This window comes from Oreochromis niloticus, linkage group LG3 (genome assembly GCF_001858045.2).
Source record: "Oreochromis niloticus isolate F11D_XX linkage group LG3, O_niloticus_UMD_NMBU, whole genome shotgun sequence".
NCBI classification, from domain to species: domain Eukaryota; kingdom Metazoa; phylum Chordata; class Actinopteri; order Cichliformes; family Cichlidae; genus Oreochromis; species Oreochromis niloticus.
The window spans coordinates 56908868-56924470 of record NC_031967.2 but is presented as its reverse complement, the minus strand read 5'-3'; the positions used below and the strand labels follow the sequence as shown (position 1 = coordinate 56924470).

Genomic DNA, 15603 nt, shown 5'->3' with positions numbered 1-15603 from the left:
ATCTTCCTCCTTCATCTGCAGATTAAAGCCAAACAAAGATTTTCATTAAAAGTCTGAAGATTTGAGAAAGACTGAATCATTGTGTCATGTTGAACACAGTAAGAGGAGCTGAAGCACAGATGTGAAGAGCATTTTCATCAGATTATGACCTCACATGCAGGTCATAATCTGCATGTGCTCATGTGCATTCAGTCTGTGTTTATAATGCCAATTTTCTGCTTTTATAATAACACATTTTATATTTTCTATCATCACAGACTGACTGAGTGTCGACTCTCAGAGACTCACTGTGAAGTTGTGGCCTCAGCCCTGAAGTCCAACCCCTCCCATCTGACAGAGCTGGACATGAGTAAGAACAAGCTGCAGGATTCAGGTGTGAAGCTTCTGTGTGCTGGACTGGAGAGTCCAAACTGTCGACTGGAGACTCTGAGGTGAGTTCACTGACTGCAGCTGTTGTTGTTTTTCTATATTTCAGATCTTTGATTGATCTTTGAAACTTTCTTTAGTTCCTAATTGTTCAAGATGTCTCTGAAGACAAATGTGAAGAAGTTTGAGTGCTTTCAGAAATGTTGTGTCTTTCCAAACGACTAAACAACAGTTTTTCCTCTTGGCTCCAAATAGAAGTGACAGACTTGAGCAGGGTTCGTTTAAAGGCTGACAGAAGTGGAGTGGTGATGGGGAGATGTTTGACAGGACAGTTTTTAGCCTCCACAGGTTCATATTGTGCTTAAACAGTCAGTGAAGATGAAGTCAGTACTGAATAGGCTGTAGAGTGTGTGAGAAATGTGAATGAGGCTGTTGAAGGTCTGATGATAGCAAATAAAACCAGGCTGCAGAGACTTTGAGCTTGTTTAGAAACAGAGAGAGAGAGGAAAGAAAGACATGAATGTCAAAGCTAATAAATAGGGATGTACCGATACTGGGATCAGTTATCAGGGCCAATACTGTAAAATGTGTGTGTACTCATAATTGTAAAAGTTAACCGATACCAACTTATTTCATGAGTCAGAGGGTGGCTTGTCATTTCAGTTGTAATTTTTTAGATTGGCCGCTGGGGGCAGATGTCACGCTGAACAGGAACAGGGTTAGGCAAGTGAGACTGGCGGCTCCAGATAAAAAACAAACAAACTGGAGGCTGCTGTAGCTACGCTAAGCAAAATGTCGGCAGTGTGGACTTACTTCATAATATGTGAAGATGACAGAAGCAAGGCCGAGTGAAAATTGTGTACTGGTAAGGTTTTAGATTAGATTAGATAAAACTTTATTAATCCCTCAGGTGGGTTCCTCTGGGAAATTCAGTTTCCAATAGCACAGCACTGATAGAAGTTACAGAATGTGAGCGGAAATATACCAAATATACACATATATAAACACAGAGACATATATAAATATAAAGTATACGAAGGGATAAATAGAATAAATAGGAATAAGAATACAAGGGAATTGCACATTTCAAGTATTGAAGTCTATTGCACTGTTGGATATTAACAAAAAGTATTGCACAGTGAAAAGGCACTACAGCTCAGTTGTCCCCCCCTCTGTCCTCCCTCTCCCCTCCAGAGAGGAGTTAAACAGTCTGATGGCGTGTGGGACAAAGGAGTTTTTAAGTCTGTTGGTTCTTGACTTTGGGAGAAGCAACCTGTCACTGAACAGACTCCTCTGGTTGTTTATGGCCGTGTGCAGAGGATGCCCAGCATTGTCCATAATGTCCAGCAGTTTTTTTTTAGTGTCCTTCTCTCTGCCACTGAAACCAGAGTGTCCAGCTTCACACTTTATTGTTCTCTGTTGCTTCCATATATGACTTATTGTCTGGAGATATGGGGAATTGCATATAAAACAAATACTCTTCCTATTTTCAAGTTACAAAAAAGAGCTATAAGAATTAGAAATCAATCAAACTATATAGAACCAGCTAACATTTTGTTTATTAATCTGATTACCCTAAAATTTTATGATTTAGTCCAATAGAAAATGGCACAGATAATGTATAAAGCACAAAATAACTTGCTTTGCCGCAGTATTCAGAAGCTGTTTAAAGTCAGAGAGAGTCAATATGACTTAAGGGGAACAGATGTCTCTAAAAAAAACAAGATAAGGACAAACATAAAGCAGAGATGTGTTTCCGTTAGAGGAGTTAAGCTGTGGAATAGTTATGACAGTGATTTAAAAAGGTGTCGTTCATTTTCCTTGTTTAAAAACATGTTTAAAAATAGAGTATTAGAAAAATATATTAATCAAGAATGAAAAGAGCAAAAATAATAATTCTGAAACTCTTGATTGTTTTGCTTTGATGTAATTATCTAAGGTGGAAAGTTTTTTTGTTTGTTTGTTTGTTTTTGCTTTGCTTTGTTTTATTCTTTGCTTCAAGCCCTGTGTACAGGAGCTGCACACAAAAGATTTTTTGTTAAAAGGGTTGGCATAATAAGCAGATGCTTCAGCCAATACCTTTTGATTAGCCTTGTCTCATGATTTTTTGTTTTGTGGTAATCTTTATTCTGTATTCACTGAGATATTTGAATGGTAATCAATAAAATCAAAATCAATCTAATAAATCAAAATCAAATGCCAAATTTCCAGCCTGGATGAGTCCTTCTTTGCTGTGCTGCTCCCCCAGCACACCACAGCATAGAAAAGTACTCCAGCAACCACTGACTGGTAAAACATCCTCAGGAGCGTCCTGCAGATGTTAAAAGACCTCAGCCTCCTGAGGAAGTACAGTCGGCTTTGGGCTTTTTTATACAGGTGCTGTGTGTTGCATGACCAGTCCAGTTTATTGTCCACCCACAGCCCGAGGTACTTATACCTGTTGACCACCTCCACCTCCTCTCCCTCTATCTGAACCGGCACTGGACCTTCTCTGGACCTTCCGAAATCCACAACCAGTTCCTTGGTCTTTGAGGTGTTGAGTTGCAGGTGGTTTGTGTGACTCCATGTGACAAAGTTCCTCACCAGACTTTTGTACTCCTCTTCCTGATCATCCCAGATACACCCCATGATGGCTGTGTCGTCTGCAAACTTCTGAATGTGGCATAATTCAGAGTTGTAGCAGAAGTCAGAGGTGTACAGGGTGAAGAGAAGAGGGGACAGCACAGTTCCCTGTGGGGCTCCTGTGCTGCTGACCACAGTGTCAGACATGATGTCCTTCAGCCTGACGTACTGTGGTCTGTCAGTGAGGTAGTCGGAGATCCAAGCAACCAGGCAGGGGTCCACCTGCATCCTGTTTATTTTTTCCTGAAGCAGACAGGGCCGGATGGTATTAAAGGCACTGGAAAAGTTGAGAAACAGAATCCTGACTGTGCCTTGTCCAGGTGTGAGTGGGCTCTATGTAGGAGATACAGGATGCCATCCTGTACAGGGGACAGGTAAATAGGAGAGTACATCGTTCAATACAAGCGATTTAATAAAACATCTGAGAACACATCATGTGCTGGAATACACCAAGTTTACTAAGGCTAACGCAAAACCAGAACAGCCAACTTTAACTCAGGTTTTGGAAAAGTGACGAAAAATGTCAAGAGAAAATCCACGAGCAGTTAAAATAACAGAGGCTCTGACACATTTTATCGCTCTGGATGACCAGCCCCTGTCGGTCGTGGAAAACGTAGGATTTCGCCGTCTTCTCAGCATACTCGAGCCGCGATATGAGATTCCCAGCCGCCCGTACATCACGGACATAATGATGCCAAAACCTTTTGAAGAGTAAAAAAAACATGCATAACCACATGCAGGAAGTTTCAGGCTTAAGTTTCAGTACAGACATTTGGACAAGCAATGTGTCCCTGATGTCACTCCTCAGTTTAACGGCGCAGTGGATTGATGAGGAGTTTGTTCGTCATCAAGTCACACTACATGCAAAGTCGTTCAGAGGCTCGCACACAAGCCAAACCATCGCAGCTGCTTTCGATAGCATGCTTCAGACCTGAGATATACTGAAGACGTCGTGCTCCGGACAACGCAAGAAATATGATTAATGCCATGAGTGATGCTGAGCTGCCCAGCCTACCTTGTACTGCTCACACTCTCCAGCTGGTTGTTCATGAGGTCCCGTCTCGAGTACATATCAACCAATCTGCGAAGCGGCACCAGCAAGACGTTCAGACCCGCTGTAATGGCACTGGATAGTCATTGATTGGACAGAAACGGGCTCTGGAAATATTCATGTCTGAATATGGACTCCCTGATACGCTCATGGCTCACCAGTGGACACTACTGAAGAAGGTGATATCTGTTCTGGGTCCATTCAAGGACTTAATTTGAAAAATCAGCTCTTCCGATGCCATGACTGCAGACGTCATCCCACCAGTCGCTGTGCCCCACAGATTTCTAACAAGGGAGACTGATGAGGACCATGGGATCAAAGCAATGAAGGGAACCTTGGCTGCAGCTGTCAGGATGCGGTTCACTGATGTGGAATAGGTGGTTCATTAATGTTATGTGGATCTGAAAGCTGGAGACAGTGCCAAATAGTTCACTTTTATTTTGTTTGGATATAATATGGACATTCTGCAATAATTTAACAGAATTCAATTCAATTTGATTTATACAGTGTTAAATCACAACAACAGTCGCCTCAAGGCACTTTATAGGGAGACCCTATAATAATAGATACAGAGAAAAGCCCAACAATCATTTGATCCCCTATGAGCAAGCACTGTGGCGACAGTGGGAAGGAAAAACTCCCTTTTAACAGGAAGAAACCTCCGGCAGAACCAGGCTCAGGGAGGGGCGGGGCCATCTGCTGCCACCGATTAGACTGAGAGAAGGAAGACAGGATAAAGACATGCTGTGGAAGAGAGCCAGAGATTAATAACAGATATGATTCGATGCAGAGAGGTCTATTAACACATAGTGAGTGAGAAAGGTGACCAGAAAGGAAAAACTCAATGCATCATGGGAATCCCCGGCAGCCTACGTCTATTGCAGCATAACTAAGGGAGGATTCAGGGTCACCTGGTCCAGCCCTAACTATATGCTTTAGCAAAAAGGAAAGTTTTAAGCCTAATCTTGAAAGTAGAGATAGTGTCTGTCTCCTGAATCCAAACTGGAAGCTGGTTCCACAGAAGAGGGGCCTGAAAACTGAAGGCTCTCCCTCCCATTCTACTTTTAAATACTCTAGGAACAACAAGTAGGCCTGCAGAGCGAGAGCGAAGTGCTCTAATAGGGTGATATGGTACTACAAGGTCATTAAGATAAGATGGGGCCTGAATACTTAAGACCTTGTATGTGAGGAGCAGGACCAAACAACTACCCAAGCAAACATAACTCATCTAAACAGGAAATGACCAAAGTTTTACTGAGCAGAAGATGATCATCAGTGACGCTGTCTTTAAAATACTCATGTTTGAAATGTACGACTTTAATGTGAAACATTCAGAGTTTTTTCTCTTGTTGTGTTTGTTTGAAGCTGCTTCCTGTTGGCTTCAGCTGTTTGGAGTTTCCATTTTCTAAACTTCTACATTCTGAACCTTCTTCAGCTCTGAACAGATGATGAAACACTGAATGATTCCAAGCTCACACTTTGTCTAATAAACTTACATCTTTCATCCTTTATACAGATTGAAGGACTGTGGTTTGTCAGAGAGCAGCTGTGATTATCTGGCAGCAGCGCTGAAGTCCAACCCCTCCCATCTGAGAGAGCTGGACCTGAGTAATGGCCACTCCTGGTCGTCGACTCAGAACAAGCTGCAGGATTCAGGAGTGAAGCATCTGTGTGGTTTCCTGGAGAGTCCAGGATGTAAACTTGAAACTCTGAGGTCAGTCACATGTTTTAGTTGTGCTGAGATGAATATGATGTGAAAGTTGTGCTGACACTAAACTGCAGACATCAGGCTGATATTATACTGATCCACACTGAGGATCTTCATGGTAAAGTCTGTTTTCTTCTTCTCTGGTTTAGTCCATTGACTGTAGCAGAACAATGTTCACATTTCAAACAGTGATACTCAACGTATGGCCCGCGGCCCACACGCGGCCCGCCCACCTTTCCTAACTCAGAGAGAGGAGACCCTGATTAACTGTGTAGCTTCTTCCTCACAGTTCTAAGTATCAGACACAACAATGAATAATCCACAGCTGACTGTCTTTAGCAGGTCAAAGGTCACGGCACACAGCAGACAGTCAGAAATCTTCTAACTCTGATCATTTATCAGTTGTGACACTGTGAGACTTGATCAGAGGTGTGATCATCACAGCAGAGGCCTTTGTGTCAAAGTCACTGAGGATCAAACAGAAACACATGAAGCAGATTTTGCTGTTCTGGCTTTTTATAGCAGATAACCTTCAAAATCTTCTGCAGTCGATCAAAAACTGAAGAAAACCATGAATCAACATGTGAACATGAGCTGATGCTGCTGAAGTGAAGCAAAGTTACAGAGGTTTGATTTAGGGATGGACCGATCAGATATACAGTATCGGTCTGATCCTGACCTAAATTACTGGATCGGATATCAGGGAGAAATAAAAACTGTAATCTGATCCATTAAATATCACCAAAGCACCTCACAAACCTGCAACATGGTGTAACCAGGGTGGTGACCTCAGCACGTGGGAGCAGTACGTGTCACATGATAGAGCGGCTGTGGTGTGCCAGATGTTGGCAGTGTGGAGTTACTTCACACTGAAAGCATCTGGAGCCTCGCTACGCGCTGCCAAAGCGGCCTCTCCGAGCAAGCTATCCCAGAGAAGTAAAGCTAGTGTGTAAGTTCATCTGTGAATCTTGGTGAAGCATTCCTACGTTAAGCTTAACAGCCGATATATGGAGCTCAGACGTCTGTGTGCTGTCATTGCTAAGTCTGACCGAACGATGGACAGACTCAAGTTTGACTTTGAAACAAACTGTGTTGTTAAACAGTTTCATGGTTCAAAGCAAAACAATGAAAAACACTTATGTTTAACCAGGATGGATGTCAGTGTGAGCTGTTTCTATCACATTTAACCTCACAATCAATTTGTTTCATTTCTATACAAACGTGAGTGTCATGAAGCCTGTTTGCATTTATTTGCACTGCTTTCCACTCTGGATGTTCTTTCTGTTCAGCTGTGAGTATAAAACGCTCCATTCTACAACCTGTTTGTTTTAGTTGTTCAATAGAAACATTATTTTGTGCTGATGTTGCACTTCTTTTTTTCACAACCAAAGAGTTTTTGAAAGCTGGATAAAACTGCATTTAAATGACTTTTTGAATATTACTTTAAATCCAAAGTTCAGTAAAGTCTAATGTTTTGGGGCAGTGTGTTTTTGCAAACAGGTATAACAGAACAGCTTTAGTGTTTAGATTTTTAAAACTTGAGTATGAACTTATACAAAATGCAGCAAGATATTAAAAAAAAGTTTGATTATAAAATTGAGTATATGAGATTCATATCGATGTCGGACATAAAAAGTGGCATCGTTCCATCTCTGCTTTTATTACAGACACAGCTCAGTGTTTTCCAATTTGGTATCATTTTAAAAAGTTTACATTTCTTCAGTGTTGAACAGCAGACATTAGATTTTCCTGTCAGAGGTCATTTTTGAAAAAATGAGGTGCGTAATATTCAAGAGAATAATGCAGAAAACAGAGATTTGAGATGTGAACCTATTCTTGGAGAACACTGAGAGCGAGCGAGCTGTGCAGGCAGTAACAGCCAAAGTCAGAGAGAATTAATTTATTTATCAAACGTGAAGCAGAGTTTGGATCTTCTTTTGCTGCTGGTTCACTCAGTTTTGGTTGGAGACAGATGAAACCTGCAGCTTCAGGATCTGTGAGCTGTGATACTTTCAGCCCCGACGGCGTGTCCGTGTACGTGCCGTCGAGTGAACGATCCACGCTCTGTGTTTCCATCTTTGTGTGTTTAGCTGCTCTCATTTACTGTTTTAGCTGTTTGCTGCTGGTTGAAATAGTTTGTGAGCTTTAAGCTGAGATTCTGGAGTTTGATTGGAATTTCCAATAAAGGATCCACAGAGTTTGGTGACAATAATGACAGTAGATGTTTGTGTGAGTGCTGGAAGCAAATGAGTGTGTGATGTTCTTTCAGTGTTGCACTTTGTAGACGCTCCCTGAGCACTGGTCTCACAGCCAGCTGCACATAGAGACCAGTGTTGTTAGTCCAGGTCAGAAGATGACTTGTTGGAATGAAAATGAGCTTGTAGTTTGTCTGCTTTAATCATGTGACTGGAAAAAGGTGTTGGACTTCAAATATGTCCATTTCTTTCACACTTCACCTTTAAAAGTGAAGCCATGTGGTTCCTGGAAGGAAAAACACGACTTTTTCAAGTCTTTTTCCTGTTTTTATGAGAAATGTACGACTTTAATGTGAAACATTCAGAGTTTTTTCTCTTGTTGTGTTTGTTTGAAGCTGCTTCCTGTTGGCTTCAGCTGTTTGGAGTTTCCATTTTCTAAACTTCTACATTCTGAACCTTCTTCAGCTCTGAACAGATGATGAAACACTGAATGATTTCAAGCACTTTGTCTAATAAACTTAAATCTTTCATTCTTTATACAGATTGAGTCGCTGTGGTTTGTCAGAGATCAGCTGTGATTATCTGGCAGCAGCACTGAAGTCCAACCCCTCCCATCTGAGAGAGCTGGACCTGAGTAGTGTATACTCCCGGTGGTCATCTAACATCAACAACTACCTGCAGAATTCAGGAGTGAAGCATCTGTGTGGTTTCCTGGAGAGTCCAGGATGTGGACTTGAAACTCTGAGGTCAGTCAGCATGTTTTAGTTGTGCTGAGATGAATATGATGTGAAAGTTGTGCTGACACTAAACTGCAGACATCAGGCTGATATTATACTGATCCACACTGAGGATCTTCATGGTAAAGTCTGTTTTCTTCTTCTCTGGTTTAGTCCATTGACTGTAGCAGAACAATGTTCACATTTCAAACCTTCAAAGAAGAAGAAAAATCCTCCACTGGATAATTCACTGTGAAACTCTCAAACTCTTCATTCCACCTTAAAGTCTGTCTGACACTGAAATCCAAAAAAATAGCCGTTTGCTTTACAGACAGCAGTCCAACACAAACATACATCATCCAAAACACAGTCCAACATCCAAATCTCCTCCACTGCCAGCATGAATGATGGGAAAGAGAAGGAGGAACACTCTGACATTCAGGGTTAGAATGAGTTTCATGAAGCAGACTGTGAAGATCAAAGCTGCATTAGAAGCTTACATGAATGAATGAGTGGACAGAAGTGGACAGAGATCATCTGAAGCACTTCAAAGGCTTTAAATCAGCACATTTCTCTTTATTCTTTATCAACTCTGTTAGTTTCTATCAGTTTTCTGTGGAATGAAGCTAACAGCAGGCTAATAAGATGCTGACCAATAGGTTTCTATTAAAGGTTGTAATTTGTATATTAAAAGGTGTTTTGGCTCAGCAGGGATCAGCTTACAGTTAGAACACAGCTGCTGGATGGGATTAGCATGTCATAGCTATCTACCAAACTGCTAACTGGGGGATTTCAGGCCATCTATGGATCATTTTTGCTGTTTATTCAGCTTAGGCTCACAGGGCTGGAGCCTGTGCCCTAGCTGTCATAGGGCACAGGTGAGCAGTCCATCACAGGACCAACAGAGAGAGACAGAGGAGCAAGCTCTCACATCCACACCTACAGCCAATTTAGAAGCACCAATGAACCTAAGCAGCATTTCATTGGACTGTGGGAGAACATCCAACCTCCACAGAAAGGCCAACAAGCTTCAACCTACAATCTTCTTGCTTTAAGGAACTAGTGCTAACCACTTTTCCCCATTTCAGCCCAAATCCTGCATCTTCCTGTTTCTGACTCCAGGCCAGCTCCACTAACACTTTCTCATCAGACACTGCCACCTAGTGGAGGAGGTCCTAGTTCCATTTGAAGCTTCAGATTACAGTTAGTTCCTTTACAAAGAGGTGGAGGTGGTGGGGCCGCAGCACCATCATCTCTGAGTGCCATAGGACACTTAACCTTTGTTTCCATATGCTGGGAACTTCCTGTTGTTCCAAGGAGGACTGGAAAATGTGTGAAAATCTCCCAGTCAGTTCCTCACAGCACACTTCAATCATTTCCCTCCCACAGCATCAGGACCAGGGCTTTTTCTCTCTTTGGTCCCACTAAGAGATTTCCACACAAACACCTCATCAGTGGGACTCTCAGAGCTACCAGCCCTTTGCTACAATCACAAAGCTCTTCATTGAAATCAATGATATCAAAGCTGGAATCACATGAGTCCAAGTCTTCTGCTGATTCAGCATCACATTCATCTTTGCTCCTTGTTCTGCATCCCCACCATGGACTTCATTCCTTTCCAAGCCAGCCTTGAGTGTCCTTTATTCAGCTCATCCTCTGCTTTACTTTTACACCTGATTTTAGCTGCTTTATCTCTCTTTGAACAAGTTTCTGTGCCTCAATCTTTTTCTTCTCTCCCTCATAACAAGACAGCTTCTTCTGCCTGAGAACATGTTGGAGTGATTTACTAATCCAGGGCTGCTTATTGGGGAAAATACTTCCTGTTTTCAAAGTAATCCCCATTTTTCCCAGAAAGATATGTAAGTAGAAATCGATGATCTAAGTGAGAACATGAGCCTTTAAAAAGTCCCAATGGGTGCAGTCAAAGCAGTCCCTCAGTCCCAGTATAGAGTCTTTGGTCCAGACTGGAACAACTGTGTGCCCAGTTTGAGCTCTATTCAGTCCTGTGACCTGACAGACCCAGAGGGGCCATCACATCACATCTAGAAGCTCCCCTAATGGAGCCACAACACATGTCCAATACTTAGTCTGTCTTGTTGGACCAACTGGAAGAAATGATTCAAGGAATTAGTCACAGAACAGAGATTCAAATCTCCAAAATCCAACTGGCTGCATCAGGACATATAGTCTGAAACTCTGCAGTTTCCTGTTTGAAGCTGCTTCCTGTTGGCTTCAGCTGTTTGGAGTTTCCATTTTCTAAACTTCTACATTCTGAACCTTCTTCAGCTCTGAACAGATGATGAAACACTGAATGATTTCAAGCTCACACTTTGTCTAATAAACTTACATCTTTCATTCTTTATACAGATTGAGTCTCTGTGGTTTGTCAAAGATCAGCTGTGATTATCTGGCAGCAGCACTGAAGTCCAACCCCTCCTACCTGAGAGAGCTGGACCTGAGGTTGAACAAGCTGAAGGATAAAGATGTGAAGCAGCTGTCTGATCTTCAGCAGAGTCCAGACTACAGACTGGAGACTCTGCTGTAAGTAGAGTGATGGAGTGAGTGGGTGGTGCTGTCAGCAGTATTGTACTAAACACAGTCAGTATGAAAAAAAGATCCAGTGTTTCCTGTAAAGCTGCAGCTTCTCAGTGAAGCTGTGAGAGGAGAATGGTGACAGGCTTCAGGATTGGACACAAACACTTCCTGTTTCTGCCTTTTTGTCACCTTTATGGTCACCATAGTAACGGCTGACACGCTCTGATCAAACACTGTCAACAGCCAATCAGCTCTCTGAACAAAGCAGCATGCAGACCAATGACTGCATTCATTTCCAAGTTTAAAGCAGTGAAGAACACAGTCTGTAGGTGAGGAAGAATTTAGTGAGAGCAGATGTTTGGATGGAACAGCTGGAACCGTCCATCTGGATTGTTGGGGTAGTTGTTGGGGTTCCTAAAGAGCTCAGAGTGGACACACCAAGGTTATTCTAATGAATGAAAGTCCAAACTCAAACTAGGAGGGAAAAACATTTTCATCAACTTCAATAAAAATCCAAAGATTAGAAAAAGTGAAGCAACAATGAGTCCTAGTACAGTCCCAGCACTGAAGTCCCTGCTGCTCTTTATACTGGATGTGCTGCATCACTGACTGACAGCTGATGAAGAGTCTCTGGAAACACTTGTTTATCTCCTCTGCTCTTCCTCCTTCTCTCTGCAGGTGGGAACCATGGCAATAAACAGGACGGTGTGTGCTGAGAGAGGAGCAGCTGTGTCCTGATGATCCAGAGAGGTTGAAGCAGCAGCAGCTTGTGTGTAGAGACGCCGTGACTGGGAGGTGGAGTGGAGAGGAGAGCTTCATCAGAGAACAGCTCCACTGTCAGACACAATGTAGAGTCCAGCATCATCCCTGTGTGTCCCTCTGGATCTGACAGAGGATCATCAGTGGATCTGGACTGCTCTGCTGCTGCGCTGTCCTTCTGCAGTCTCTGTCTGACTCTGTCTCACTCTGTAAATATTTTACATTGAACATTAATATTATATTCAAACATGTGATCTTATCTTTATTTCTGAATCTTTACCAAATAAAGAAAAAACAAACTAACAAACAGAAACTGTCGTGTCCTTTTTCACCACATCTGTGAATCTTTTCTGTGTTTTCCTCTTTTCCTCCTTCCTGCAGCTCCATATTCATCATTCTTTGTCCAGTATATCTGAACATGTCCAAAGCATCTGAGCCTCATGTTACCCGTTTGTGTGAGTTACGCCTGTCAGTGCATTGTGTTCTGGTGGATAAATAAGGGGCAGGAGACAGCGCTGGATCTCTGCGTTCTTTACTGTCAATTTCTGCAACATCTGCAATATATACAAATCCAAAACTGTGAGCTGTGTGTGTTGTGCATCTCCTCGGCCACCTCTCCTCCAGCCATGCTGGAAGGAGCTGTGCGTTTTACAGTTTTGTCGACTCTACAATAATATAACAAATTAAATGCAATGTTCTAAAATATCAACTTAAACACTTCAAAGTCAATAAAAAGCTTAAAACAAAACAAATAATATATCACTGACAAATCATCAACAACAGTTCATAAGAGCAATATACAAAATAATACACTAACAATCAAACAAATACAAATTATTAACCAGGATCCTACGTTTTTGTCACAGTCCTGGGTCAGCTGATTCACTCTTTATGTTTTTGACTTCAGTTTGTTTCGTGATTATAGTTCTGGTTTCTGTTTCTGTGTCTTCACTGTGTCCCACGTCTCGTTACTTTGGACTCTGTGTAATATTTCCTGTTTTACTTTGACAGTCCTGTGTTACTGTTTCCTGTCTCATGTGCGTAGTTGGTCCCAGGTGTGTTTCCCTCCTGTCTCCCGCTCCCTGGTTACGAAACTGCGTCCACGCCACCGGCGCTCCACAGCTGGATTCCAGGATTTCAGAGCATCCAGCTGTGGTGAGTGATGGAGACACTTTCTCTGCTCCCTCAGTAATCAGGACAGTTTATTGAAAATCAGAGAACATAAAGGACTAAAGCACCTGCCCGTTCTGAACCTGGACATTAAAGACTGCTCACCTCAAGGACATTAAGCCCAGTGTCAGCCAGCCAATAACAGCCTGTGTTTTTCAGCTCTTTAGGAGTCCGAAATGATAAAGACAGAGACTGCTAACCTCTCCCTGCAGGAAATAAGCTCCGCCTCTTCCTTTCCTGTATATGAGTGATTTGATTCTGACATGAGACACAATGAGTTTTCTGTTTATTGTGACTTAAAGCGAGTAGGCAAAGACACTAAACTGTGTGTTTCCCAGATCTCTGAAGCTGCTTTTTGTGTTCCTCCCACAATACTGTCTAAAACAGTCAGTGAGGAAAACTCAGTTTATGCTTCCAAGCTCATTGTGAGAGGGCATATTGTGTTCCTGCAAGTGCTGATTTTGTCTGCATCCCTGAGTTTAGTGAGCTGCATCCAAGGACTTGTGAAACCCAGTGTGTTAAGGCTGCATCTCCCAGATGTTTCCACCTTTCCAGCAGAGACAATAAATGTTCCCACAGAGGCTCAGCCAAAGACTTTTTTATTTTCTGACTGTTCGCCTCAAGAAATGGCTCAGTGAGCACCTGAGTGTTTGTTTCTGGGACATCGGACACTAACTCGAACTTCAAGTCTGGTTCTGAAGCTGCACATACAAAGACTGTCTCTGGTTGTAGAGACCTGGCTGTTCGAGCGATTGTAGCTTCCCCAGAGGCTGAGCTGCTGACCTCAGCTGACTCTGGACCCTTGAAGGTAACTAAGTTTGCAGCGCTCGGGTGAGCCATCTCAGCTGCAACAGCCTCCACAGAGAGCTCATGCAAGCTTACCCAGCCTGCTGTGGGTTTTATGCTGCTGCAGCCCAAAAGGCATCCTGGGCTGGCTGACAGCCACCCACAGCTTCAGCTGCCTCAGCCAGGGGTCTCCACACCTGCTGGCCCTGCATCTGCTCCGACTGGGGGCTCCTGTTTGAGAATGTAGGAGTGTAAACTTGAAATATCTGCTTGGTTTGTCAAGATATCACATATTTGCAAAAGTGCTCCAACGTTTTCGGAGACGTCTGTTACCCACCAGCTCGATAGCTGACCGGGAGGTCGAGGGTCACTAGAGCAGGCGAGAACAGTGAACTCCCGGCACATCGTTTTTAGACCCCCGCAGACCCGGCCCACGTAGATCGCGAAGGCCGGGTTCTCAGGATTATGCAGCCCATGAATTTGGACACACCATGACACATGATGTTCTACACCTGATGTGTTTAAATGAGCTCTACAGGTGAACAGACTTATTAACGTTACCAGCATAATAAACTGTCCTGTCACTGAAGGTGTCTGCCCAACAAGGACGTGGTGCTGAATGCATCCAAACCCCTGCTGACTGTCTTTTCAGCTTCGGTCAAAGGTACAGTGTCCACTGTGAACCTGAGAGCAGGATACAGCCAGAGGTGAGTCAGCAGTTACAAACTAAATGCTGCTGACATGAATTCAAACTGCTGGATAACCCACTGGTCATGAAAATGGCACCTTTCTGTTGTTTTTTAGCAAACACAATTTCGCTTAAAGTTTGGACCAAATTACCATCCAACATTTCAAGTTTTCCTGACTACAAATCCAGAGATTGTGACTCTGATGGTCAAAGGCCAAGAGGGGACAGAAACATGGGAATCATCTGTTTACCTGCCAGGTAAGGTTGCTGCCAGATGCCAGAGCAGAAATTACCCTGCAAATATCTGGTTATTTCATTAAAGGTTCAAATGAAATCATACTTAGGTGTCTTTTCATATGAAGTTCAGTGTCATGTTAAATATCTGTTATCTATCTTTGTTCCTTCAGCACCAAGAACAGAAACCTTAATGAGGAATGTCCCAGCTGAGGCCCGAGTCCTGAGAGGCTGTTCACTGTCCGCTCACAGTTTATTGAAAGAGTATCTGAATCTGCTTTAAACAAACGTCTGGATAAACTCCTGCAGCAGCGTGTTATCAATGATCAGGAGATGGAATCAGTCAGATCACAGCAGAGCAGATAAAGCACGAGACGTGATCGACACGAGGAAGTGAAGCCAGCTCACTGCTGATCGCTGCTCTCTGTGAGGAGGATCGATGCCTTTCCACAGAGCTGAACCTGAATGAAGACAGACTTGTGAAGAGTCTGTGGAGGTGTGACCATGAATCTCAAAGACCACTGCCAGTGTCATTGTGATCTTCATGTGATGTGTTTTTAACTGGACTTTAGTTCTGAAAGTGCCTCTCATTAAAACCTGGACTCTGATTAGATGTTGAGCAGGACATTGGATGGACTGAAGCAGAGTCTGGGACCTCAGTAAGTCTCTGCGCTGCTCATTATTAGTGCACAAACCAGGAAATATGTGAAGCTCCATTAATGCTGAACCACATCTACAGGTTGAAGAGCAACACCTCAGGTTATCTGGGACCA

General features: G+C 43.0%; 1 protein-coding gene across 10 annotated transcripts in view; it reads left to right on the top strand.

Annotated features, from left to right (window-relative positions):
* The window catches only part of LOC109201436 (NACHT, LRR and PYD domains-containing protein 12-like), a 58333-nt gene that overhangs the window by 12106 nt on the left and 30624 nt on the right, over positions 1-15603 (top strand). For 8 of the 10 annotated variants that reach the window (XM_025903362.1, XM_025903376.1, XM_025903370.1 and 5 more), the window contains 5 exons: positions 258-431; positions 5556-5753; positions 8485-8688; positions 11026-11199; positions 11872-12265. The exons of 1 other annotated variant lie outside the window; for it this stretch is intronic. In XM_025903362.1, coding sequence (XP_025759147.1) covers positions 258-431; positions 5556-5753; positions 8485-8688; positions 11026-11199; positions 11872-11890 — 769 coding nt within the window. In that variant the 3' untranslated portion in view covers positions 11891-12265. Of the gene's footprint in view, positions 1-257; positions 432-5555; positions 5754-8484; positions 8689-11025; positions 11200-11871; positions 12266-15603 lie in introns of those variants that run through there. One more of the 10 variants, XM_025903372.1, reaches the window with a different exon arrangement.